The sequence below is a fragment of the Tiliqua scincoides genome, chromosome 1 (assembly GCF_035046505.1).
Source record: "Tiliqua scincoides isolate rTilSci1 chromosome 1, rTilSci1.hap2, whole genome shotgun sequence".
Lineage (NCBI taxonomy): Eukaryota > Metazoa > Chordata > Lepidosauria > Squamata > Scincidae > Tiliqua > Tiliqua scincoides.
In genome coordinates this window covers 271,711,909-271,739,337 of record NC_089821.1, presented here as the reverse complement: position 1 = coordinate 271,739,337, position 27,429 = coordinate 271,711,909, and the positions used below count along the sequence as shown (strand labels likewise).

The 27,429-nt window shown below is 45.3% G+C and overlaps 1 protein-coding gene across 5 annotated transcripts in view; it reads right to left on the bottom strand.

Annotated features, from left to right (window-relative positions):
* SPTBN1 (spectrin beta, non-erythrocytic 1) overlaps positions 1-27,429 on the bottom strand; it is a 214,449-nt gene that overhangs the window by 105,443 nt on the left and 81,577 nt on the right. The window contains exon 1 of one of the 5 annotated variants that reach the window (XM_066625959.1): positions 19,628-19,831. The exons of the other annotated variants lie outside the window; for them this stretch is intronic. Coding sequence (XP_066482056.1) covers positions 19,628-19,736 — 109 coding nt within the window. The 5' untranslated portion in view covers positions 19,737-19,831. Of the gene's footprint in view, positions 1-19,627; positions 19,832-27,429 lie in introns of those variants that run through there. 5 annotated transcript variants of the gene reach the window in all.

Here is a 27,429-nt window from a genome sequence, read left to right as displayed (position 1 = left end):
ACAGGGATAGAAAGTCAAGCTGGAACACAGCCTAGGCTCTGAGTTGCAAGTCTGTCTAATAGCTGTACAGTTGTATGAAAAGCTGGCCTACATGGAAAAGGCAATGAGCTAAGTTATGTGGGCCTACATACAGCTTCCTATTTTTTATTTCTGCTGCACTGAATTTCAGGCTTGTTAACAATGAAGGATTAGCTCAGTAATACAGTATAATCTGCAGACGTCTAATTCTGCTTGGCAATGGCCTTTCACCGTGACCTTGAAAGGACTATCCAACTGCAGGGTTGGGAGGTTAAATGGGTCTCTTTCTCCTGAGACCCATTTAACAACCTTGCTTCTTGGAGCCAATAAACCAGCTAGATTAAACAGTGATGCTCTGGCACGGATGTCTTTCTGCCCACCACACTGCTCATTTGCTTATTTTCTTGAACACAGACCAAACTGGATGCCGCATTATTCATGTTGTTGAGCCCTATAGGCTTGATTTTTGTTTGTCACACAGCTATGATGGGGAGAGGGCCATTTCAGAATAAGTTTGCAGTTTGAGGGAAGCCTTTCCCTTTGCAACAATCCTGATTTAGTTCCCCCCTCAATGAGTTGCTATTGGCGCCCTGTGGGCAACATCTCTCCCAAGGCAATTGGTTGTGATAGGGTAGGTGGAAATTAGGAACATCATACAGGAAAAGGGTCAAAGTGACCGTCCATCCTGCTGGGGTCTTGATTCGGCAACCCCTTCTCCATGACTACTGTTTAACAAAGAAAATTAACCATGTTTTATGCCATCTTTCTTATCTAAAACCCCAGAAAGGGGGCAAGGGGCAGGGAGAGCAGCTGATTCAGGGCCCAATCCAGAGAAGTATGCACTGCCTCACCACTGGTGTGCACCCTCGCAAACGTGCCATAAGGCACGTTGTCGGCATTAGCACCAGCCCAGCACTGGAGCACCAGCCCAGCACCAGTCAGAGGCCAGTGGTTTGTTGCCCAATGCTCGCTGAGAGAGCCGGGTGGCAGAGAGTTAAGTCAGGGTGGGTGAAGGTGATGGGAGGAGGGTGGGAGGAGGTGTGGCAGGGGAGAGAGAGGAGCAGGAGGGGGTGGGACTGGTGGAGCTCAGCTTTGTCAGATTCAGAGCCTTGTGCCAGGCCTCGCGACCTGCCTGACACAAGGCATCCTTACTCTGTGCTGGCTAAATAACCAACGCAGAGTTGAGCAGCTCTGTTGCAGGGCTGCTTCCCTTACTCAGGGGAGGGAGATGGGGACAAATGTCCCCTTCTCCTAAGGAGCCACCGCCAGCTGACCAATATGCTCAGGATCCCATGGCAGCCATTTCGGCGCCATGGCAGTCCCGTGCACTGGGCAGCTCAGGATTGGGCTGTCAGTCCTTTGAGCCAAGAGGCTCAGGAATTTTGTGATGAAGTTCACTTAACAGGAAGTATCACAGTGACACATCAGGTTTGTTATCAGTACTGGAATTTATACACAGATTTGACACTATCAGTCTTGTACTCAATAGAAACTGGGAGTGGCCACATACAGTCATTTCAGTGTTGATGTATATAATACACTCTGCTTTGTCAATTTATCACCAGTTGGGAATTAGTCACACCCACCCTGGCTGGATCTTTGAAACTTCTGGCCAAACCACATTGTATTTCTACTCTGTGGAGGAATATGCTGTACCTGCCTCTTGCTTTGCTGACCTCCCCTTGTTTATTATTTATGTATTTGTAATATTATATGCCACTTCTGAACAAAAGCCTTCATAGTGGCATAAAACTCTAAACACACACACACACACACACACACACACACACACACACACACACACACACACACACACACACACACACACACACCAGTTTTAAGCAATACAATGTCAATCAACAACACCAAGGCCGAGGTCACAATACAACAGGCTGCAGAATAGAAGCACATACATCTTGTGGTTTTTTTTGAAAAAGACATTGATGCAACAGCAAAAGTTCAGATGAACAAGACACAACAGTCAATTCAATCAATCCTTGCAGGCATGTGAAAAAAGGATGGTCTTCGCTAATACTGATAGTTCTTTACTTAAGAAGAGGTTGATAAGCAGTGGGGTGGTGGGAGGACAGGGAAGAGGGTGATGAGTGGTGGTGGAACAGGGAGTGAAGGGGAGGAACAGGGGAATTTCTGGGCAGGGAGAGGGTGGGCAGTATGTGAAGCAGAGGAGGGAGGGGTGGATCCTGATGGTACTTGCGAGTGCCAGGATCCTATCCCTGTTCTTTCCTGTCCCTTCTCCCTAACTCTCCTCAGTCCTCCGCCAGAAAAATGGCTGGCGAAGATCTGAAGACCCAAGAGAGGTTTACACCAAAGTACGGGTTACAAGTCATAGTAGGTATGTGCAAGCTCTTGGTTTTAGAGGCAGGCTGCCTCTGATTGCCAGATGCAGGGGATGGCACCAGGACACAGGTTGTGTCTGTTGTCTTGTGTGCTCCCTCCGGCATTTGGTGGGCCACTGAGATACAGGAAGTTGGACTAGATGGGCCTTTGTCCTGATCCAGCAGGGCTCTTCTTATGCTCTTATGTTCTTAAGGGAACAAAATTTTCTTGCCTCTAGGATGCCTCCAGGACTGCCCCCAACCAGGTGCAGGACGTAGTCCTTTTGGGTCATCTGCATCCAGTGAGGGGAGTTCAGCTAGCAAGGGATTGTAAACAATGTTTTCTCAACCAATGGTACTCGTACAACTGTTGGTATTTGAGGTGATGTCCGATGGTACTCATGGGACCCCCAGACTTCTGCCACCTGTCAGTGAGACCAGCAATGCAATGCTACAAGCAGCAGTAGGAGACTTAGCTTGGTGGGCAGAGCTCCAGTGTGCACTTTTTATGTGCTCGTAAAAGCCCTCCCATCTGCCTTGAGCCTCTTACTGTTGTTCATTGTGTTGGTTCTGGCTTCCCAATCTGGAAGTAACTGGCAATGACATCATTATCAGTCACTTCCAATGGCACTTCCAATAGGCAGACTATGCAAAGTGGTACAGCCGGAAACAGACATTGAGAAATGCTGCTGTAAAAGTAATAATCAGCACTTTGAATTGGATTTGAAATCAATCAGGGAGCCAGTAGAGACTGTTGAAGAGAAGTGGGAACATAAGGACAGCTACGCCAATGCTGATGTGCAGCTTGGTGCCAGCAATGCTTACCCCATGCAGTGCTCTTTCTGATGGTCCATGTGCTATAGTCACCCAGCTACATAAGGCTGTTTGTGGTACTTTGTGGTACTAAATGCCCCATGAGGTGCTTGCTGTATATCTCCTGCTATGGCTCAGTGATTAGAGAGCCGTTCTGAAGACTGGCCAGTGTTGTGCATGTGGGGTCACTACCCCATGACTGGTGGGAGGCATCAGGGTTTCTATGAATGCTGGCAGAGCCATTCGGAGACTGTGCACCATAGAATTGTTTCCCCTCCCCCTTTGTGTTGGATGGGCTTAGGATATGATGAACATTGGGCATTGCACCATCATAACAAGGGTGCTGATGCTACTCGGGCATAGGATTGTACCACACAATGTTCAAGGAAGGGGCAGAGAAAAGTCGACTAAATTCTATTCTTTGTTAAGCCAATGTTTTGGAACGGTTCATACAGTATTAGATTACAGTGTTCCTTTCTGTTGCCTGAACTGTGCTAATAACCTAAACTGAAACTAAATAAAGGACACTTAATCCCTTTCAATTCAATTTTAAATGGGAACCAAAGGGTGGCAGGAAAGGAGACAAAAACTTTTTCAAGGAAGTACTGTAATTAAATACCTGGACTATAACCTTGTTCCAACTTGGCAGGGGGCATCAGCAGGACAAAGGAACATCACCCATACACTGGAAATCTAGACTGTGAACATCTGGGCACTATGCAGTTTTAAATATAACAAGCTATCCAGTGACAAAAAAGGCAAGAGGGACAGCTTCACACAGGAAACTGTTTCAATGAATCATACTGCAACACTATAACTGTCTCTTTCCTCATCACTCCTCCACTGCCTTAAATTAGACATATTTAATTGTGTTCATGGCCTGATCCCAAGAGCCACTGCATGGGGAGCTGGGGGAAAAAAATCACCCAAAAAATTAGATGCAGAATTGATAAAACATGTTTACATCTGTCGGCACAGAAATACTAAATACAGAAATACTTTGAAGTACGTGAGAAGGCCAACCTAGTGAAGAATCCTGTATAAATCTAAAGTATGCTTATGCTTACATTCATTTAAAAGATTTCTGTATTGATTTTCCAAAAACCCAAACATGCTTTTATTGGGACTCCTTTTAAGTATGCTTTATGGGGTATAGAGTATTGTGTATCTCTAATGAAAAAAAAATGTTCTGTGGGCATGTCACCAGACCACACGGAAATGGCTCATGCCATCTGGCCTGCTAACATACTACTGTTTACAAAATGACTAAATAACATTAATGTCTAAATATTCTCCCTGGTCAGGCTTGGAAGGGTATGCTAGGATCTGATTTGCATGGCTTGTTACCCTACTCTCACAAGGGGTTCTCCCCTCGTGAATCACTTTGAAGCAAAGTCTCCATAGCAGCAGATTTCTTCAAGCATCTGGAGCACAATCAATGTGAAATTCATTGCCACAAAATGTGGTAAAGGCACTTGGGCAGCTTTAAGCAGGGGTTGGACAAATTCAGGGAGGCCAGGTCTTAATCAATGTCTACTAGTCATGATGACTGTGCACTAACTAAGTCCACTGGCAGTATACCTCTGAATACTAGTTGCAGGGGAGCAATGACGGGAGAGAAATATGTCTCTCTCCTGCTTGTGGGCTTCCCAAAGGTAGTTAGTGGGTCACTGTGAGAAGCAGGTTGCCAAACTAGATGAGTTTTAGCCTGATCCAGCAGGACTTTTTTATGTTCTTACAATCACAGAACAAGTTTAGTCAGTAAAAGGAACATTAATGATATTAGCAAAAAAATATCCTTTCTATGGAATTGCCTCTGGAAGGGTTACTCATTATTATTCAGTTTATATATACCACATTTTTGTCAAGAAGCAGTAACGATGCTTGCTTACAGTATATATCATATAACTATAGGCTTGTATTTAATATCAGTAATACAATGAATAAACCAAGACATTAAAACAACCAAGCATAAACACAGAACAGAACAACAGCTCAAAGAATCACAACAAACAAATTGAGACCCATTAAAAGTTTGGTGGAATAAGAAGAGTGTCACTGCCTTCCTGACTTATAATGGATAGGGTAGGCCTGCCTCGGAAAAAATTCCAAAGGGATGGCATTGCTACCCTTCTCCACATAGCCACCAATCTACATATAAAAATCTATCCCATAGTACGTAAACAATGCCACTTCTCTCCCATCTTTTCAATGCTTCCTCGAAACCCATCTTTTCTGTGTGGCTTTCAACTGATCCTCTCAATCCTCACTCTTTCATCTGTAGCCAGACTTTAAGTACATGTAATGACATGAACACTTACCTCTCCCCCTAGCCTTATCACTTCTTTCTTCCTCCTATTGTGTTCCCCAACATCTATTTTAAACTGCAAGCTCCTTGGGGGTAGGAGTCTGTCTGCACTGCCTCTGTAACTTATGGTGGAGCATAAGATAGGCAAACTAACCTCTGATTTTGAAGGCCTCAACAACCAAAGAGGCACCCTGTTCTTCCTTGTGTCACTCCAGTATCACCCCTTGGTACAAAGCTGATGAGGGGGTGACATAAGGATGTCAAAACAGCTTCTATTTCCTTCACTCAATTGAAATAAATACATGAGCACCCAGCAACAAGTCCCAGCAGGTGTCTTGCTATTAAATGAGGTGTAATTAAGGAGTCCCAAGCCAGACAACACCACATCATTTCCTCTGAATTAAATCTCCAAATTAAGTTCTTTGCTAAGTGATAGGATTTTTTTCCTCTTTCAAATGCCTCTTCTTTCAGCATTTAGTCTTGTCAGTAATCACTCTCATTTATTTCCAGCCTTTTTGCTTTTTAAAAGAGAAGCATTAAATTAAAAAGTTCCACACTTTACTGTGTTGGCAATGTCACTTTCCCAATTGAAAAACTAGCAACAAAGAATTCTCTTCCAAATAATTCTTGATGAATATCAATGTCAGAAGTCCAAGGCTATGCACATTTCCCCCAGAAGGATATCACACCATGTTCAATGGTAAGCATGCATAACACTGACCCTAAATCAGAAGATCATCCATGGATCTCTAAAGGTATTTCAGATAAGTGATTACTTACACACCAGGTCATCGATTAATATGGTACTTAACAGAGGAATGGAACCAAGAAGAAAAGGGCTCTGCCTTCAACACATAAATTATAATAATATGACTGCAGAATGTTCATAAGCAGCAAAACACAGTTCTGACAAAACATTTAGATGTTTGCTTGTTTCATAAGCCCAAATACACCAGTTTCAAGTATACGTGGGCCACAGGTAACAACATTTAACTTGAAGTGTCACATTTTTCCTGTGCTGGTAGCCACAAAGAGGTCACATGGCACTGCTTACCAAGTACATTGTGTGACTGTGTGGTTGGTGGCCCCTGGGAAATCCAGCAGAAACCTTACTGCATTTCTGTCCATCAAAACATTCCTCAGTTAGATCTCTATAATCTTTTGGTGGGACCTCAAGACCTTTTTTATTCAGGAAGGCATTTGACTGATTATGTGATCCTGGTTGTTCTGTTTTAATATTTTAACTATTTCTATGCCTAGGTTTTTAGTATTAATTGCCTATTATTGGTTTTATGTTGTAAGCTGTCTTGAATTCCCTTAAATGTGGGAGACAGACAAACAGACAGACAGACCGCAACACCAATTCATTTGCAGCTATGGAGCAGGAACATAAAGATCTTTGGGCCTATGGACTCAGGTCCTCCACTAGATATAAAGGGTTCTTAAATATAGTCCTTCTCAGGTTAATGTGGGCCATAAGCATACCAGGAGGTCTTCACTGAGATAGTTTGGCCTTCCAATTAGCCTCTGGCCTAAACCCCCAAGTGGTCGTACAGGACTAATTCAGTGGCCTCCATCAGTCCAAATGATCTCCAGTTGGGTCCTGAATGAATGCATTCTCAATTGACCCAATGCTGTCTTCCCACTCATTTCTTGCTACCCTTGCCATTGTGTCTAAACTGCTGTATGGACTTCCCCTATTTTGCTTCCCATGCTAGTAGCTTATTGACAATTAGGATGGAAACTGAATGAACTTCCCAGATCTAGACTTGATCCTGTCCTGGGGCCAGTCCCTAAGAGGAAATCTATCTGCCAGTCAGGTTTCAGACACCATGCTTTCTGTTTTTAATTGTCTGGTATTTACTGTACTTGCAGGACTCTACCTGTAACACTTAGGGTGCAATCCTAACCCATTTTCCAGCACCAACATAAGGGCAATGCAGCTCCGAGGTAAGGGAACAAACATTCCCTTACTCTGAGGAGGCCTCCGTGAATGCCACCCAACTACAGGATGCAGCACACATCCCGTTGGCACAGCTGTGCCAGTACTGGAAATTTGGTTAGGATGTGGGCCTTAGAAAGCTGTATGGAACCTCATTCTGAAGCAGCCAGTACACTTAGTGTTGATGGTTCATGACTTGGAAACCTGCTATCCCTAGGGAAACAGGTTTTGAAACAGAAGCCCAAAATAGGACTAACACTCCTGCATGGCGTGAAACACAGGCACTACCCAACTGTGTTGGCTGTTACAGATTTGGAGAATGGGGTGTACTGAATGTGAGAGCACTGATGTGTCATGACCTGGTTACAAAAAAATAGCTGGATATTTTTCCATGTCATCTAAGCTAAAAACATTAGCTTTTTAGCTTGGCCCTCCAAGCAGCAGTAGCAGGGGAAGAGCAACTGTCCCTTCTCACCCCAGCATGGCGTATTTTCCAGTAGCTTCTGTTCATGCTTTTTCTGGATTTTTTTTTAAAGTGTGAGCCCTTTCAGGACAGGGAACCATCTACTGATTTATTTCTATGGAAACGACTTTGTTTACTCTGTAGTAAAGGGGTATATAAATATTCTTAATATAATGTATATTAGGATATTTAGCCCATCCAGGCTCACATATGAAATCAGTCATCTGGAAGATGACAATACACAGACTTAGGCAATGAGGACATAACCAAGTGACTGGATGATTACTTGCCCTTTCTTTACTTTTCCATTCTTGCATCCTGACATATCCCTGCCCATAACTTTAGCTCTTCCAGTTCCACCACTTTCAGCTGTTGGAAGTTCTCCTGTTTCCTCAATTTACTCTGTACTTTTTCCCTCCAGACTTAAGAACATAAGAACATAAGAACAGCCCCACTGGATCAGGCCATAGGCTCATCTAGTCCAGCTTCCTGTATCTCACAGCGGCCCACCAAATGTCCCAGGGAGCACACCAGATAACAAGAGACCTCATTCTGGTGCCCTCCCTTGCATCTGGCATTCTGACATAGCCCATTTCTAAAATCAGGAGATTGCACATACACATCATGGCTTGTAACCCGTAATGGATTTTTCCTCCAGAAACTTGTCCAATCCCCTTTTAAAGGTGCCCAGGCCAGACGCCAGCACCACATCCTGTGGCAAGGAGTTCCACAGACCAACCACACGCTGAGTAAAGAAATATTTTCTCTTGTCTGTTCTAACTCTCCCAACACTCAATTTTAGTGGATGTCTCCTGGTTCTGGTGTTATGTGAGAGTGTAAAGAGCATCTCTCTATCTACTCTGTCTATCCCCTGCATAATTTTGTATGTCTCAATCATGTCCCCCCTCAGGCACCTCTTTTCTAGGCTGAAGAGGCCCAAACACCGTAGCCTTTCCTCATAAGGAAGGTGCCCCAGCCCAGTAATCATCTTAGTCGTTCTCTTTTGCACCTTGCAGACTTCCCTTAAGTCTGGAACTGTCTCCCAGAAGATTTGCATGATGCCACTTGTCTTCAAATTATTTGTTGTTATTGTTATTAATAACAGTATTTATATACCGTTTTTCAACAAAAAGTTCACGAAGTGGTTCACAGAGAAAAATCAAGCCACTAATGGCAATCACTAATGGCTTCCTGTCCCAATAGGGTTCACAATTTAAAAATTCCTCCTCTTTTTCTGGGAAGCCTTTGGCCCAGTCTGTTAGACCCCATATGCTTCTGTAACTAAGACCAAGGATGTATAACTGAAATAAAGGCACACTTGTTGCCTGCCTCACCTGTCTCCACCTCTCTCTACTTACTTTGAGGCAGGGATGGAAACTCAAGTCAGGGGAGCCCAATTTGCGCAGAGGCATACCAAGGGCTTTTGATACCCAGGGCAAAGCTGTGGTGTTGGGAAGCAATTGGAGGGCAAGCGCTCGCTCCGCAGCGAGCCAGCTATGCTGATGACTCAGGTCTGAGGCCACTGACTCGACACTTGGTCCCCACGCATGCAGACTTGAGTCTGTCTGTTCTGGGTATGCTTGCTTACTGTTTCTGTGACTTGAAAGACCTTGAAGAGCCATCAATCAGACCGGGCAAGCAGCAGGGAAATTCCAGCCAGGACACAAGGAAAGGTTAATGTTTTTCTTTTGCTTTTGAGCAGGAGGGGAGGAGGTGGGAGTGGACTGTCTTGCCTATCTCTGAAGGAACCAATGGACACTGGACAAAGGATGGGTGGTCAGATTTGTTTCTTTGAATGAGGGAGGGCAGGAGGAGGAGACCAAGGGCGTACTTGCCTTGGAATTGGTTGGAGAAGCCCAGGGAGGGGGATAAAGGAAGCAGGGAAAGGGGTAAGGTTCACAGAGATCACGCTTTCCAATCTCATGGCTCCTGTGAGCTCCATTGCTACTGGGGAGGAGGAAGTGCCATTGAATGACCAGCACAAATGGGACTACTTCTGAGCAGAGCTGTAAAAGATTAAGTCGTCCTGGTAAGCCTCCCAACTGCTGCGCATGAAGAAGAAGAAGGTAGAGTCTAAGGAGTCTTTAAATGAGATCACTGTTTACAAGCGGGGGGGGGGAAGGGAAGATTTCACTTCCTTTTTGAGGTCAGTGCCTCAAAAAATTTGGCACTTCCAATGTTTTTTTAATGTTTACAGCACTTATATTGTGCCTTTCCACTACCAAACCTTCAAGGCAGCATGCGAAACCAAAATAAAATCATTACCAGTGAAATAAAAGTTTAAATAAACCCCAAATTAAACCCAACCAAACCGAAAATCCAATATAAGAAATAGCAAAAAAATAAGATAAAATAAAGCAGAGAGAGGGAAAATAATCCATTGAAAACTCCCTAGAAAATAGAGAGCCGTCTGCCTAACTCTCAAAGTACCTAACAAAGTGCTTCTCAAAATGCCGAACACCACCTGCCTAACTCTCAAAGTGAGAGCGCATACAGTTGGGTCTCAGAGGGCAGATTGATAAGGGAGAAGCCTCCCCGTATATGTAGCAGAAAAGACAGAAGCAAGTAAAACAGACCAGTTGCGAACACTCAAGGAAAACTGAGGAGCAAATGGAAGTTTCAGGAGAATGATAATACCCATCAAGCTTTGAGCTTATTCCAAGTTGAGAAGACAAGCTCTACTGGGTTAGCCCAACAATAACCATCTCACCTTTCCAAAAGTTTGACACTATTCACCAGCACATGACTTTTCATCAAGATGTGTAACTTTTCTGCTCCCTCACATCTTCTCACACAAATTTATTATCTGATGAAATATTTATCCTGAGATCTTTTCCAGCCACTTAATGATTTTATCACAGAGTCAGGTGCCTCTTTCCCACAGAAGTGTGCACATATGCGCATTTTCATCAGCTCCACAAAAGCAAGCACACCCACCCCAATAATTCCAAGTTAAAATGAAAATAGCCAACTCCACACCCATTGTGCAATTCACTACATTTTGCAATGACGAATTACATGTTGCACAAATTGATAACGGCTCCACTATAAATTCTAAGAATGAATGCGGCTGGATGTTAGAGAGTTTTGTTGTTACGGCACTTGGCCATTTAATTATCTAAGTTGCCACATCATGGCACACAGGCACATGAGTCTTCTTCAAAACATTTCCCAGCACTGTAGTAGCATCTCATACCAACACAATCAATTTTAACAGCAGGTCCCAGAGCTCCCTTCACAACTAAGAGTTGGCTTTGCCAGCAGTTTATTAAGTTACGTTGAAGTGTGTCACAGGAAACCCCAGTGATGGACTTCTCTGATTTGCCCGGAACCAAAGGCTGTTATCACTTGCAGCAACTAGGGCTGCCGTGTTTAAAAGATGGTTAGATTGATTAAAACCTTGTGATCAATTAAAAGGGAGCACCCAATTAATCAAATAAATTGTAAAAACACATACAAAATTATTTTTAAAATAAGCATTTCTAAAGGCAAGTACCATTTTAAAAGAGAGATTCTCCCTCCTACCTTACACATGAAGGAATGCTCTTCTAAATTAAAGCCTGCATTAACTAACACAGAGTATCATCTAATAATTTAAAAACCAATAAACATATGCTTCTCAATTCAGAATTATTTTACTTTACTTCTTTAGATGAGAAAGATAATGTAGTATATTGTAGTTGTTCAGAGACTGAGCTGTGAACCAGGACTTCCCTGATTCGACTCTTGTCTCTGCCATGAACTCTATGTGCTAGTCATGCATAGAGTTAAGAAAATCTAGAGTCACTGTCTCTTAGACTGCCATGCGTCACACAGCAGCCATGGGGCTAATCAGCAAAGCTACTAAGGGTGCAATCCTAACCCACTTTCCAGCACTGATATAAGGGCAATGCAGCTGCTGGGTAAGGGATCAAACATTCCCTTGCTTTGAGGAGGCCTCCATAAGTGCCTTCCAACTGCAAGATGCTGTACATGTCCCATTGGCACAGCTATGCCAGTGCAGGAAAGTTGGTTAGGATTTGGCCCTAAGGGTGTGGGTGCCTGGCATTTGCTTGGATAAGTCCACCCTCTGACACCACTGCTGGGAAGAATAATTCTTACTTACTTTACAGGATTGTTGTGAGGAGTGCATCAAGATAATACCCATGAAACACTTTGCACAGTCTGAAAGAGCTATACCAGGGGTGCTCACACTTTTTTGGCTCGAGAGCTACTTTGAAACCCAGCAAGGCCCAGAGATCTACCAGGGGGGAAGGAAGCGTCTGACAGACACCCCCTTTAATGTATGGAGCCCCTGCTGGAGTCTAGTCAGTTTTGTCAGTTTTGTTGCTGCATGCCTGAAGAGCAGCTAAAGTGTCAGTTTCAGTGTCAGTTTAATGTCAGCTAAATATGTCAGTTTCATCTAGTCACTAGAGGAAACTGACATATTAACAGTTTGGAGAGACAGGGCTCTGCGATCTACTCATTTTGCCTCACGATCTACCGGTAGATCGCGATCCACCTATTGAGCACCCCTGAGCTATACAAATGCTAAATATTATCCAGGGATGGCAAATTCAGCACAGTTTGACTCGAGTCGAGTTAAAAACAAGTCCTAATGGGGGCACTTTCTGAGTCGCCTGGAATGTTCTCACTACTCAAAAAGACTCGAGTCATGAGTTTTTGATACACATGTCAGGCATGGAAAAAAAAATGGAGCCGCTGCCAGGGTGGACATGCATCAGAGTTCTCTTTAAACTCTCCCCTGCTGTCCCATCCCATCTGTTAACAGGGCTGGAGGGGGTGGGACAGAATGCGTAAGAGCGGGGACAGAAGCAGCAAGAAGGAGGAGGGTCACAAGCAGCAGCTGCGAGGCTTACCAGGATGACCCAATCTTTTGCACCTCTACTCAGAAGTAGTCCCACTGCAGCTGTGGGGCTTTCTCCCCCCAAGTAACAATAGAGCTCCCAGCAGCCCTGCATTTAGAAAGTGTGATCGCTACGAACCTCCCTGCACCCCTGCTTCCCCACCTCCTTTTTCCCTGGGCTTCTCCAGCAAATTCTAAGGCAAAAATTCCCTTGGGATTCTTCTCCTGCTCTCCCTCATCCAAAGAAACAAATCAGACTTCACATCCTTCATCCAATGATCATCGGTTCCTTCAGAGATGGGCAAGAGAGCCCGCGTCCGCTTCCTCCCCTCCTGCTCTGATGCAAACATTAACCCTTCCCTGCCTCCTGGCTGGAACTTCCCTGCTGCTTGCCTGGTCTGAATGATGGCCTCACAACGTTTTTCACACAGTGAAGACAGTGTGCAAGCACACCCAGACACAGACAGACTTGAGTCTGCATGTGTAGGAACTGAATGCTGAGTCAGGGGTCCTTGACTGGAGTGTTTTGCCAAGTCTTCCATGCCTGTGACTTGAGCATACACGGGTCAGCAAAAAAACACTGATCTTCATGACTTGGACTCGAGTCACCTGACTCGAGTTCCCATCCCTGGTATTATCACTATCTACAGATCACCTCCATGTGTAGTGCTTTTCGAAGAATTAAAGGACAGGTTCCTGCCCCAAGGGGATTACAATCCAGATAGTGAAATAAGGAAGATAACAGAGGAAACCATGCAAAATGGAGACAGGAGTAAACAGAGGAAGGATATGCATCTGCTTCAATTAGACATACTTAATTTTAGTTACAGTAGGAAATGAGGACTAAGGCATTTTATTCATATGCTAATGAAATCAATCTATTACTTGCCTAAGATTTCTTGGAATAACCTAATTGCACTTCAGTTTTCAAGGGGTGTCTCAGTGATCCAATGAATTCACATCAGCAGCTATTCACCGCAAGCAGAGTTCATGGGAACTGGCTTCTCAGATAGACCTCAAATGCTTTTCTCTGAGAAAGCCCAAGAGAACAATCAGTTTTCTTTATAAATGCATTCCAGAGGTTTGCATAGAGGAGAAGAGGCATGATGTAAAATTAAACCTTTTACAATCATATGCAGTAAAAGTGCAAAGCCAACAAAAAATAAAAGCACTTGCTTGAAGCCGAGTGGAAGACCAGGGGTATGTTAAAATACAGCAGCTCTTTGAACAGAATTGTGTCTCATTAGGATGCCAACTGATCATGCACGATCATCATGGGCATCTGTGGTACATTCCCAACAATTCGACTTGGAGCATATTGTGCAAGTATGTCCTCTGAGAGCTGGGCTTGCCCTGCCTAGTCCACAAAGAACTACTGGAATGCCACACAATGAAATTGCAAATGTCTCTAGACAAGTGAATAAAGATATATTTTTAAAAGAGAAGTTTTACCCACAAAAACAACATGCTACCCAAGGCTCAAAAACCAAAGTTCCACATGATATTATGAAATGCAGTTTGAAAATATCAACATGCATGAAGTGTTGTCTCATGTCTCGTTGAAAATAGCCGAGTATTATGTACTTCACTAAGAGTACACAGGAACACATCCATGATTTCCACAACCCAAACACTATGCCTATTTTACACAAGTCATTTTCACCTCACAGTAAGGGCGGTAAGTCATGGCTGTGTTTTTTGTTTTTTAATAAACTGAGGTTCTCCTGGCTTCAGCACTTGGGTTGCTAAGGAAACAGCTAACAGCGCAGGAGTCGTATTACAATGACTTGATACAGTTCTTCTTCTGCTCAGTGGCACCATGCCTAGGATTAACTGAATGGACCAGCATTCCTGCACTCAATCTGGAAGAGAAGACAGAGGGTTGACTGGGCAGCAAGCCTTAGTGGTTAGGGACTAGCATGCGGTCCCTTGCCTTCCAATTCCCTCACTTTATTTGGCAAACTGGGGCAACCGTTATTTGAGTGGCTGCCACCATCCAAAGCCTGGAAGACTAGTCACAGAGAAGCCGCTTTGGAAAAGCCCCAGTCCCAGTAAAGGGATTTCCTTTAAAAAAAAAAAAAAAAAGTACACAGTGATATATGTTGGGGGAGATGTGACACATTTGTCCACTTGCAAGTGAACTTAGACCAAGCAGAAAAGTCCTTAAAAGTACAGGACATTACAAGGCAGGGGAACCACAAGGGAGAAAATCACAGCAGATAAGGAGAAAGCAAGGCTCTCCAGGCAAAATGGGAAAAAAGAATTGAGGGAGATAAAAGGATAGCAAGATTTACTATGCAAGCTGAAAAACAAACATTGATGCACTTACACTAGATATGTTTCCTATCACAATTTACGCTATCCAGTCCCCGCAAAGCCAAGGCTTCCAAGGCACAACCCACACTGAGCATCCAATGCTCCAGTACTAGACCAGGGCACCCAGGAGGGAATTCACTCCCAGATTTCACAGTAAGTGAGCGTAAGCCCTGATTTGCCTGAGAGATTGATCATTTGGGGCCACTGGACAGCAGGTAGGCTTCTGGGTCCCACAAGATAGTTCAGGTCACATTTATTTTGGACACTGTTCAAGATGCTCCAAGAACAGTAATAAGAACAATGGAGGAATAATGGCTACTGCCCCTGGATGACTCAGTAGCCTCTGGAGCAGCCACCTCACTAAGTATATGGGAGATGAAAAAATAGCCCCAAATAGGAGGAAGATTAAGTTTTTCACCAGAGTGTTAAAGAGCTATAAGGTTTGACTTTTGGAGAGTGAGGAAGTGTTTAAAAAAATATTAAAATATCTGTAGTGTACTTGCAGTAGACCTAGGTTCAAACACCTGTGTAGCCAGAAGGTTTACTGGACAGCCTTCAACCAGTCACTTCTTTCAGCCTACCCTACTTCACAGGACTGTTGGGAGGATAACTTGGGACAACCCTCCACCTATGCTGACATGAGCTCTTTGGAGGTAGGGTGAAAGGGGACTCTTAGGAAAAGAAAACACTTTCCAATTGCTACCGCTCCTAGGCCAAACACTAAGGACCCAACTCAGGCACACAGAAAATGAAAATAGGGGTACAAATGCCCCCTCCCTCTCCCAAAGCCCCTTAAACTGGTAGGGGCCTAGCTCTCAAGCTACCAGGGTACAGTGGTAGTGCAGAGTAAAGTACAGGGGTAAGCGTTCAGCCAACTGCAGCTGGCAGGATTGCAAGAAACTTGCCCTTTCACGTGGGCTAAACAGGTGGGGGAAAGTAAGCTCAGCAGTCCTGCACTCTCCACCCCTCCCCAAGGATTCCTTAAGCCAAAAGGGGGAGGCATGCTCACTTATACTTCTGTGGTCTAGTCAAGGATTCTTTGGGAGGGACCAATATACATCCTCCAAAATCTATCTCCTTTGTCAGGCAAGCCCTCACAATCCTATCCCATGGTGTTCAAGTTGCAAGGGGGGGACAGAGGGGGTCTGGCCACAAACCTTTTATGAGTGCCCCCTTAGCAACTGTCTTTATAAGGCAATGGGGGGCATGACTGGCTAGCACTGGGGTAGAATCAAGAAACTGAGCTTGTGGATTTCATTAAGGATCTCCTACTTTTTCCTTGGTCATTCCTTGGCCACTGATCCTGTTAAGGAGATCTTAGGGCCTGCACCTCAGGTACACATTTTCTAAGCACAATCTCCTCCTTTCCTTCACAGTGCCATGGGTCTTGGGTTGGACAGGGGAGATTATTGGCTTGGGATAACATTTTCCCCCAAGATCTGCCCCTTATTTCATACTAATGCCAGATTCTGATGACTGGAAGCTACTTGACTATTTCAAGACTTGACTTCAGAGAAACTGAACAATAACAGACAAGTTGATTATCTGGTCAGGTGATACAGAATACCACTACTCAAACTGTCAAAAACACCATGTAATAGGCTATTCAAAAGCAACCCAGCATGCGCACCTGATTGTCTCAATTCACTTTGACAGAGAATTTTTTGGGGGGGGGGGGGGAAGTGACCAATATGGTCTAGTCCAGCCATTTTCAACCTTTTTCATCACATGGAACACTGACAAGGCACTAAAATTGGAAAGGCACACCATGCTGCTAGTGGGGGGCTCACCCCCCCAATTGGACCTACTAATAAATGAACCTCCCCAAACTCCTGTGGCACACCTGTGGGTCATTTGCAGCACACCAGTGTACCACAGCACAGTGACAAAAAATCACTGGTCTAGCCAGGAGCACTGGATATAGAAGAGAGGACCTGCATTTAAATGTTGGTTTATTCACAGTCTTAATGGACAATGTTTACAATACGATTGTTATAGCTCATTTGGAAGATTTTTAAAGAGCTCTCTCTCTCTCTCTCTCTAGCTTCTGAGGAAAAATGAAAGAAAGAAATGTTCCCCCTCTTCAGCAATGAATTAAACAAATACCAGACAATGGGGCATCTAAAGTTGAAGCCAATGCATATCTACACAGAAGCAAATTCCATTATAGTCAATGGAGCTTACTCTTAAGCAACTGTGGCTACCTTAAAGACATAGAAAAGGTCCACAGATGACAGCAGAGGCTTTGCAACCCACTGCAGTTTTTCCTGATCTCCAGTATTTCATGCACTTTTAAAAACATTTCCTATACTCAAATCCCACCCCAAACAACCTCTTCTAGCACCCCCCCCCCATCACAACTTCCTCTTCTGTACTGTGCATAAGCAGGCCTCTGTGATGGACAGGTCATTGCACAGTCCCCCCCCCCCCCAAGCTTCCTTCAAATTCCCTTGGTTTTTTCAGATGAAATTACACTTTGCAATCTTCAGGAGACCAGTGCAGGGTGCCAGAGTCGGTTGATATGAGGAAATATTTCAACCACATGTGGAGTAAACTTGGCTCTTGCACTACAATATAAACAAACCACAAACAGATTCCTGAAGCAGTGAAACTTTTTTAAAGCAATAAAACCTGCCCTTTCAGGACTGAAAAGGGCCATTTGCCACTCCTTGAGTAGCACTGATGGAGCCACCATGGGCAAAATCTGAAAGAACCAGGCAATGGCAACCACTCCACATGCCCAACTCAGCCTGGACTTTGGTCTTTGATCTTGTGCTTCCTGAATTGCAGCCTCTCTGCTACGAGTCACATGACAATGAGTTTCACTTCTGAAACTGGAGGGATTTTTAAAAGTAGGTTATAGTCAGGCATGCTGCTCTTGCATCCAAAGGGAGGGCCGACTCAAAATTAGCTTTTTGGATTGCTGCCCATTATCACATGAAGCTGCCTTCTACCATATCACGCCTTTGGTCCATCTACCTCAATACCATCTTCACAGACCAGCAGGAGTTGGTCTCAGGCTGGGTCTTGCCTTCCCAGTCCTACTTGGAGATGCCAAAAACTGAAACTGGGCTCTTCTGCATACAAAGCATGTGCTATGTGCCACAGAGCCCATACCCATGCTTCTATTGGCCATTTCCATTCTGCAGCATTTGAAATCCCCAGACAGTCTCCCATCCAGGTGCTGGTCAAACTCTAAAGCAAATATATTTATTACTCTGAAGTGAAAGTATTAATCATCTCCTAATATATAAAATCTGAAGCATAATTTCTCTAAGGGCCCAGTCCTATCCAACATTCCAGTCCTGATGCAGCCACAATGCAGACCCAAAGTAAGGGAACAAACGATTTTTTACCTTGAGGAGGCCTCCATGACTGCCCTCCCCTTTGCAGGATGCAGCACACAGTCCATTAGCACAGCTGCATTGAAGCTGGAAAGTCAGAGAGGATTCGGCCCTAAATCTAGCCTAGGCAAGCTATGCTTAACAGTGTTTAAAGTTTAGTTGGTTTTTATCAATTTGCATCCACATGGGATCACTGCTTTTAGCCATTCTGCAAAGATCAACTACAATGAATAAAAAAAAGAAAAAGAAAAGCCAACACAACAACATAAAATTGCAGGCTTGGAAGGCAACCAAACCAAAAGTTGACATTCTTTTCCATTTCTGACAGGAACCACAATACGCTTGTCTGTGGGATAGCAGAGAGTAAAAATAAGTGATATATACCGTGTGGTCTGAACTTCTCTGCTCTGAGTAGATAACTGATTCTAAAAAAAAATGTACATATTTAAAGGAGCTTATTTTTATCAGAAGCTGGATCAAAGACAGCATTAATTTAAGATTTCACCTAGTATTTCTTTCATTCATGCTAGAGATCCACCAGAAGCAATGTGGTGGGCATCAGAACCTGTTTTTTCAGCACCAACAAGAACCCAATTTTAACAATTGCCAAGAATTATCTGGGTCCATCATGCCCAACATGGCTCCAGAACAGCAGTATTTCTCAAGAGTCATTGTTTCAAATGACTGCAAATGCCTGTGTGATAGATGATTACTGGGAATACCCTTCTCTAAACTCATCTTCCAAGAGAAAACCCTAATCAATGGAATGCAAAGAATGGGATAACCCAAGTAGGTGTGAGGCAGGGTCCAGCACAAGATGGATGGCTTGGAGGAGTAATGCACTGGGGATTTAAACAACTTGGGGGGAAAAGCGATGGGAGGGGCGGTAAGGGGTCCTTCCAAGGGATCACTCAGCACCTGAATACCAGTAAAACAGCCAGGGGGGATTTCAGACAAAAAGACCACTCCCTTTCCCCCCATCTCCTATTGTTCTCAATGGAAGGATGTGGGATGGCCCTTCCAGGGTTGACCCTTATGAAGGGCAGGAGCTAGAAGTACACAGGAAAAGCAGCCCCCAGAGCCAGATAATGCATCTCCTTTGGAAAGCATCCGATGGCCTCGCTGTACCTACCACCAGTGCTCGCAGGAGCATCAGAATCACCTCGCCGTGCTAAGGAGCTTCATCCCGTAGCAACGCAGCTCCTGAAACAAAAAGGCGGCGAGGCGAGGCGCGGGCTTACCTTGCAACTGCTTGAATCTGCCTTCGAGCTGATTGTAGTTGTATGGCACTGGCGCGATGTAGCCAGGGGACAGGGGCCCGGGCATGCTGCTCGAGTTCTGCACTTCCATTGAGGAGGGGCGCGGAGTGACACTGAATTCCAGCGGACGGAAGAAAACTGCGCGCAAAAAAAGAGCGGAGCCGCTCCCGGTTGCTCCAGCATAAATCCGAGCGGGTCCCGGTCTCCCCTTCTCCCTGCCCCAAAGCCCCCAGTGAACGAGGGAGGGGAGCAGCTCTGTCTGATCTGCTCCAGCCCGAGGTGCCACCTTGGATGCGGATCAGTCCAGCAGATGGGAGCCCGCGTGCACTTAAAGCGGCATGGCTGGGGCTGCAGTCCTCAGGTGGCCTCCAGCTAGGCGCATTCACACGACCAAGCAAGCCCTTCCGGGGCTGCGAGTCAGAACCCCCGGCAAGGCAGAGGCAAGCGAGGAGCCATGGGGTGCCCGCAGCCTCTGCTGCCTGCCTCCAGCAGCCAGCACACACCTCAGACCTTCCTGCCGCTTTGCAATGCCCTCGCTAGCCACTCACCGTGTGCTTCGCGGTGATGTCACTGATGAGCAGGAGGCATTGTGAAGGCGAGCGAGACCGTACCAAGGCAGGGGCGGCGGGTGGGGAGCCGCGCCAGGGCTGCGGCCAGCGCCAACCGGGCCGGGCGCTCCTCGCCCCGCAGAGCCTCCGTGCACAAAGACGCGCTCCGGCCTCTGGGCCGAGGCTGCGGGCGCGGAACGAGGATGCTGCGCCTGGCCGCTCCGGAGAGGGCGGGGGGAAGCCACCTCCGCGGCGCGCGGCGGAAGACAATGGTCGCTCCCTGCACAGGCGGTGGAATTACACTCTTTGTTGCGAGGCTCCCGCAACGGAAAGGTCTCCGATTACGATCGCCCCAAGGAGGCTGCGGCTCTGCTCCGGGACCTTCGGCGCCGGCACTTGAGAAAGCAAAAGGGGAAGAAAGTCACCAGGTCTCCGGGGACGCGAAGGCGCAGGCAGTGCGCAGCGGGAGGCCGAGGAAGGCGGGGGGGGGGAGAACCTCCCCATTCAGCAATTAGTGGGAGCCTTTGAATGGGACGTGCAAAACACTGTGACATTTGCAAAGGAAGGCGGCGAGCTCTCTAGCCAGGTCGGGCCTTCTGGGGATGAGAAGCAAGGCTGCCCACGGATTACGCTCGGAACATAACAGCTGTGTGAGAGAGCAAGAGTGTAAGAGTGTATGTGTGTGAGAAAGTATGTGAGAGAGAGCAAAAGTGTGAGAGTTTGTGTATGTGTGTGAGAGAGAAAGAGTGTGTGTGTGTGTGTGAGAGAGAGAGAGAGAGAGAGAGAGAAAGTGTGTGTGAGAGAATTTGAGAGTATGTGTGAGTATGTGTGTGAGAAAGAGTGTGTGTGAGAGAGCGAGCAAAAGTGTGTGTGAGAAAGAGTGTGTGTGTGTGAGGGAGTGTGAGAGCAAGAGTGTGTGTGTGAGAGAGAGAATTTGTGAGAGAGTATGTGTGAGTATGTATGTGAGAGAGAAAGTGTGTGTGTGAGAGAGAGCGCAAAAGTGTGTGAGAGTATGTGTGTGAGAGAATTTGTGAGTGAGAGAGAAAGTCTGTGTGTGAGAGAGAGAGTTGCAATTAAAAATGTGAGTTGCAATTAAAAAAATGAGGACATTTCCTGCACACAAGGACTTGGTTCCTACATCAAGCCAGAGTCATTAAACTCATGCACTGTGTATACATAGATGTGGGTGTTCTCAGATAAGTTTCTACACCCATGTGTATCAGACAGCCCTATGTTTTCCTTAAAATCCCTCTTTTCCTTAGGCGTCATTAGAAGCATATAAGATGTACTTACTGCACATATCCAAAATTCCAAAACTTAGAATCATGCCAGAGAACTTATGCTACAGAAAAACGGGGAAATAACCCAGAAATGAAGCTGGGCTGGTTTACAGGAGCAACAAGTGCTGTGGCAACTAATTTTGGATGCATGTCTCCTGATTTGAATAATTTGGTATGATCTGAATAATTTGGCATGGTGACTCACCACGGAATATGTGACTTGTGACGCCATTGAACAGCACTGTCCAGGTGAAATAAAAGTTATTCCATCTGTGGTGTTTGACCTGTCACTACTCATTCACACATACAAGTCAGCACTTGATGCTCCAGTCAAGTGATGGACCAGAAAATGACCTGAGGGGCTGCTTACATGCCTTGTGTGTGATGGCTGCTCCATGTAATGATCCCATGAACTAGGCTGCCATGTAAACTGATCACTACTAGGTAATTTGTCTCCATGCTGCCATGAACTATTGCCAGGAACATTTGGCAGTGGTGTGGAGACATGATGGATATTTTGTGAGAATGGGCCCATGGCTGCTCATCACTCAGTGACCACAGGTGATGGCTTCCATGTGTGAAACAACTATCAAAGATGAAAAAGCCAGCAAGCTTTCATGTTGCATCAGCCAATCCCACTTTGTGAGTCATGTTGTCCAAGCATTCAGACTGCAGGAGACTGAGGGCACAGTCCTAACCAACTTTCCAGCACCAAGGCAAGGGCATTGCAGTTTTGAGGTAAAGAACAAAAAATTGCCTTACCTTGAGGAGGTCTCTGTGGCCGCCCCCCAACTGCAGGATGCAACACATGCCCCTTGGCACAGCTATGCTAGTGCTGGAATTGTGCCCTCGTTGGCACTGGGAGGCCTTGGTGTGCCCTGGTTGGTTGGAATTGTGCCCTGAGTCAATCCCTGTGCTGGTTTTGCTAGATTGGGTGTGTTTGCACCTATGGTCTCAAACACAGTCCTTTCTCTGGCAGTAACTTTTGCAGTAAAATACCTCTTTTCTGTACTGTCTGTACTCCCAGTACAGTTACTCCCAGTAGTAACTACTCTGTTCATTTGATGTGTCTGAATATACTGAGAAGAGGCAATATATGCAGCATTATGTTGAAGCTACTGATGAGTTTACTGCTGATGGAGTAAAACATAGAAAAGGTAATAATAATAATAATAACTTTATTTTTACCCTGCCTTTCTCTCCGAAGGGACTCAAGGCAGCTTAAAACAGATTAAAAACATAATTTAAAACAAATAAAAACATATTAACACATCATAAAAAACAGCAGTCAGATAAAAAATAGTCAGGTAAAAAGAGCATAGAGCAGCAGCAAGTCATAAAAGAATCTGGCCTGTAAAAAATATTAAAAGATGTTAAAAAGGCCGAGAACTCAGAAGGCTTGTTCTCAGAACAAGGGTCTCAGAACAGAAGAGTTCTGTTCTGTTCTCAGAACAGAAGGGTCTTCAGGCCTCGCCGAAAAGTCTCAAGAGCCATTGTTAAGTCAAGGGGAAGGGAGTTCCATAGCATTGGTGCCACTACTGAGAAGGCCCTATTTCTTGCCGCCGCCCCACGTACCTCCCTAGGCAGCAGCACTTGTAAAAAGGCCTTCTCTGATGACCTGAGAGGACGAGCCGGATTGTACAGAAGTAGGTGATCTCTAAGATACCCTGGCCCAGAGCAGTTTAGGGCTTTAAAGGTCAAAACCAGCACCTTGAATTGGGCCCGGAAACGAATGGGCAGCCAATGCAGCCGCTGGAGAAGTGGACTGACAGGGTCGAACCGCCTCCCTTCAGTAACCACACGGGCCACCACATTCTGCACTAGTTGCAGTTTCCAAACTGTCTTCAAGGGCAACCCCACATACAGCGCGTTACAGTAATCTAACCTCGATGTCACCGAGGCATGGATCACCGTGGCCAGGTCTGCACGATCCAAGTACGGCCACAGCTGGCGCACCAGCCGAAGCTGAGCGAAGGCCCCCCAAGCCACAGCCGCCACCTGGGAATCCAGGAGCAGCTGCGAGTCCAGGTGGACCCCCAAGCTGCGGACCTGCTCCTTCAGGAGGCGTGCAACCCCATTCAGCGCAAGCCAATAGTCCAGCACCTGCATCGAGGATTTCCGAACCAGGAGAGCCTCTGTCTTATCTGGATTTAATTTCAGCTTGTTAGCCCCCATCCAGATCCTCACTGCCTCCAGACAGCGCTCCAGGCCCTCAACCGCCACCCTGGAGTCTGGAGGAAAGGAGAGATAGAGCTGGGTGTCATCGGCATATTGATGGCACCCCACTCCAAACCCCTGGATGACCTCTCCCAGCGGTTTCATGTAGGTAAAGATCATTGCTGAAGGATTGTAAGCAGTAGAGAACTCCCAGGCTCTGGAGATTTGTGTTTCAATCAGCAATAAAATGTCTTAAATGGTCACAAAATGGTTGTAGGTGTGGGACTGGGAGAAGAGTTGCTTGCCACTAGAGATGTCAGAGACGACCCCACACATTCCTGTGACAATTATTTAGCCACATGCAATTGTGGCTAATTGACTTCTGCAATTGATTTGCTAATAGAGGGGGATATCACTTTTTTTTTTCAAACAGAGAAATATTGTAGCAACATGTGGGTTCCTAACAGACACTCTACCTTGCAAGGTGTCTAGACCAGGAGTTGCCAAACTTTTTGGCTAGAGGGCCGCATCAAATATCTAGCATGGTGTTGAGGGTCGGGAAAAAAATTTAAATATAAAATTTACATAAATAAATTAGAGATGGAACTTAGATGAGTGAATAAATGAATGAATGGGCTCATTCATTCAACCTCTCTAACCCTCAGAACACCTTCCAGACACAATCAGAGCACAATTCTGGTCATGTTCAGTTGAGTGGGCCAGAGGCTTTCAGGGGACAAGAGATTGGCCGCAGGCCGGATAGAGGCTTGCTGCGGGCCGCATCTGGCCCCTGGGGCAGGGTTTGGAGACCCCTGGTCTAGACCATAAAGTTTGAGAATGGCTGATCTATTAAAATGGCTTTGAAAGGCCTTGAGGCACAGCTCTGCTAACTGAGGTTCTTTTAACTAGGGATGCTGTGACAGAACCCAAGAACCCCAAGTTCACCACCTTAAGTTCCATTATGACCACCTTGCATTCCAAGATGAAAGAAAGGCAGGCTATAAGTGCCATAACTAAAATGTAATTTAAAAAATATATTCTGAGTGCAATGTCCTTCAGTGTACAATAGACCTTCCCACTGAAAAATAAAATGCTCCCATACCACTCATCATGGAAAAGGCTTTTGAGGGGCAAATGTACTGCTCTGTGGGGCTGTGATGCAGCAGTGGAAGAGGCAGTTTTTGAAAAAAAAATGGAAGCTTCTCTGACAGTTAAGGACACTGTATATTTTATCCCAACGGGATCACTTCCTGTTACATCCAGAATCCATGCAGGAATTTGCTTGCTGGTCAAAAAACCAAGCTGCAGATGCTGTTCATACCAGCTTTGTTCCTGGCATACTCAAATTCTTTTCATCTGAGTCAGACCTCTTGCTGCCACCTCCCCCTTCAGCCCTTTAACAGTACAAAATGTTGCCTTTGTTTGGTTTCTATAGTTTTTACCATTTTTTAGTCAAGCAGTAAAAGCAAGGCTAATTTTCTGAAGGGGAGTCAGAATGGCACAGAATGATGTCCATTCAGAATCTTGCATGCCTACTTATTTCGAACAGAGGAAAAGGAACCTTATCTGAGCACTCTGTTCAACAATGTTCACTGTGGGATCTGTGACTGTATTCCAAAGGTTGCAATCCCTCATCAGAAGGTGCCTGTTGACTTTGTTCAAGGGTTTGCTATATATTTGGGGACATTCATGACATTTTCAATTTATACATATTCGCCAGGGCCCAATCCTATCCACTATTCTAGTACTGATGCAGCCACAGTGGAGTCCTGAGGTAAGGGAACAAATGTTCACTTACCTTTAGGAGGCTTCTGTGACTGCCCCCCCCTTGCAGGATGCAGTGCATGCATGCCCCAATGGCATGGCTGCCTCAGTGCTGGAAAGTTGGATAGGATTGGGCTCTCAGTGGTGCAAAATGTAAAACTTCAACTGCAGCACAAGCATGGGCATGCTTACTCAGAAGTACATCCTACAGTCTTCAGTGGGACGTAGTCCCAGAAAAGTGTGTCCAGGATCTCAGACTTACAGTCCAATCCACTGTAATTCCCCGCATGGCAATGCAGTGCTGCTAACATGGGGAGTTTTGGACCTTGGAGTTTTGGGGAGTTCAGGGGAGTTTGGGGAATTTGGGGAGTTTTAGACAAATGTTCCCTTGCCCCAGGGAAGGCCCCTGCTAGCCTGGTAGGTCTACCTGAATCTGCACTAGCAATATCGTTGGCACAAGTAGGTGTGGACCCATAAAGGTGGATCAAGCATGGGAAGGGGGCTTGGATTCAGCAGATTCTGCTACCTGGGGTGGTGGGTGTCTGGAGGCTGCTGGCACCAGACGATCATGACTTGCAGTGGCAGCCAGCCAAGCAGACTCTAGCTTGTTGCCTCTTGCAACAGCTGGAAAGTGTTTAGTGCTCCTGGAACAGTGGTTCCGGCAGTACTAGGTATTGGGCCTTAGACTGTTTTTTGTTGAGTGACAAAATCAGACACTATATGCATTGCTACAGTCTGCTTAAGCTTTAGGAGTACGCTGATAGAGCAAGGAAACCACAAGCCTTTAATTTCTATGAGGCTGATGAAATGTGATGATTATAAAGACAGAAATATGCCTCACAAAACAAGCACTTCCAAATGTTCAAGTGTTTACAGAAATGAACAAATTTAATTCCTTCCCCCACAGTGGGCTACTGTTTCCACAAAATATAATACAAGAACCCACGGGGATTGCTAACACTGCAATATTATTATAGAAATTGAGCTGAAATCCTGCCTCATGTTTCAGCAAAGGCAATTTTATTGCAAAGAGGGCCTGCTAATAACCGTTTCTTGCTTGTGCTTCATTTTCACTAGTGCCTCTATTTTGTGCAGGGTCTACTGCTAATGGAGGGGAGTCATATCTTTTCCTAAAGCATCAGCTATGTGTTTCTGCTGAAGGCAAGATAGTGAATTTGTTGGAGAACAGTATCTTGGCCATGGCTGCATCCCTGTGTTTCCTCAAAAGCACTTTCCTGAAATCTTTGTCCTGCTAGCTGTCTGAAACTGAATGTTGCAAAGCATCTTCATGGTGCATTTTAAAAATAACTCTCAACTCTCCCATAAAAACAGCGAATATACATTCAACATCCAGCCTATGAGAAAGAGGGTCATAATAAGTGGGCACCACACTAGTTGTCTCCATTTCCCCATGATTATATCCCTGCTGGGTCCATCAACAATCTATCAAGATGCAAGACTAGCATCCTGCTTTCAGCCATGGCCACTTATAGGCAAATTGCAAATTATGCCCCTTCTGTGATTAACACTGACAATCTTAACTTTTAAAAATTAGAGCCTGTTTTGAAGCCCCTATGGATTGGTAGCAAGAGGAAGCTGTGTGTGTGTGTGGGGGGGGGGGGTTTAACACTACCCTCTGTGACAGTCTTGATCTGGATTTCCCTACCTGCAAGTGTTCTGGCCAAGAAACAAGCTCCAACTGGTGCAAAATGCCAATGGGAACCTTTTTCCCCTTGGCAAAGTTGCTATGTAGGAATCCTGATTGGAATCACCACAGTGGCCAGCAGTAGCATTAAAGTTTCCATGTGAGTTTCCACTTACTTTCTTGAAGTGCTCATTTTGTTAGCGTGGCTAATAGCTATTTGATAAGCCTGTCCTCTAAATCCCCCTTGAAGCTATTTAAGCCAGGGGCTATCACCACATTTTGTGGCAGTGAGTTAATTATGAGCTATGTCAAGAATTATTTTTTTTTCCCTGTCTTGAATCTCCTATCAATTTCATTGAACAATTCTGGGTTCTACTGCAATGACATAGG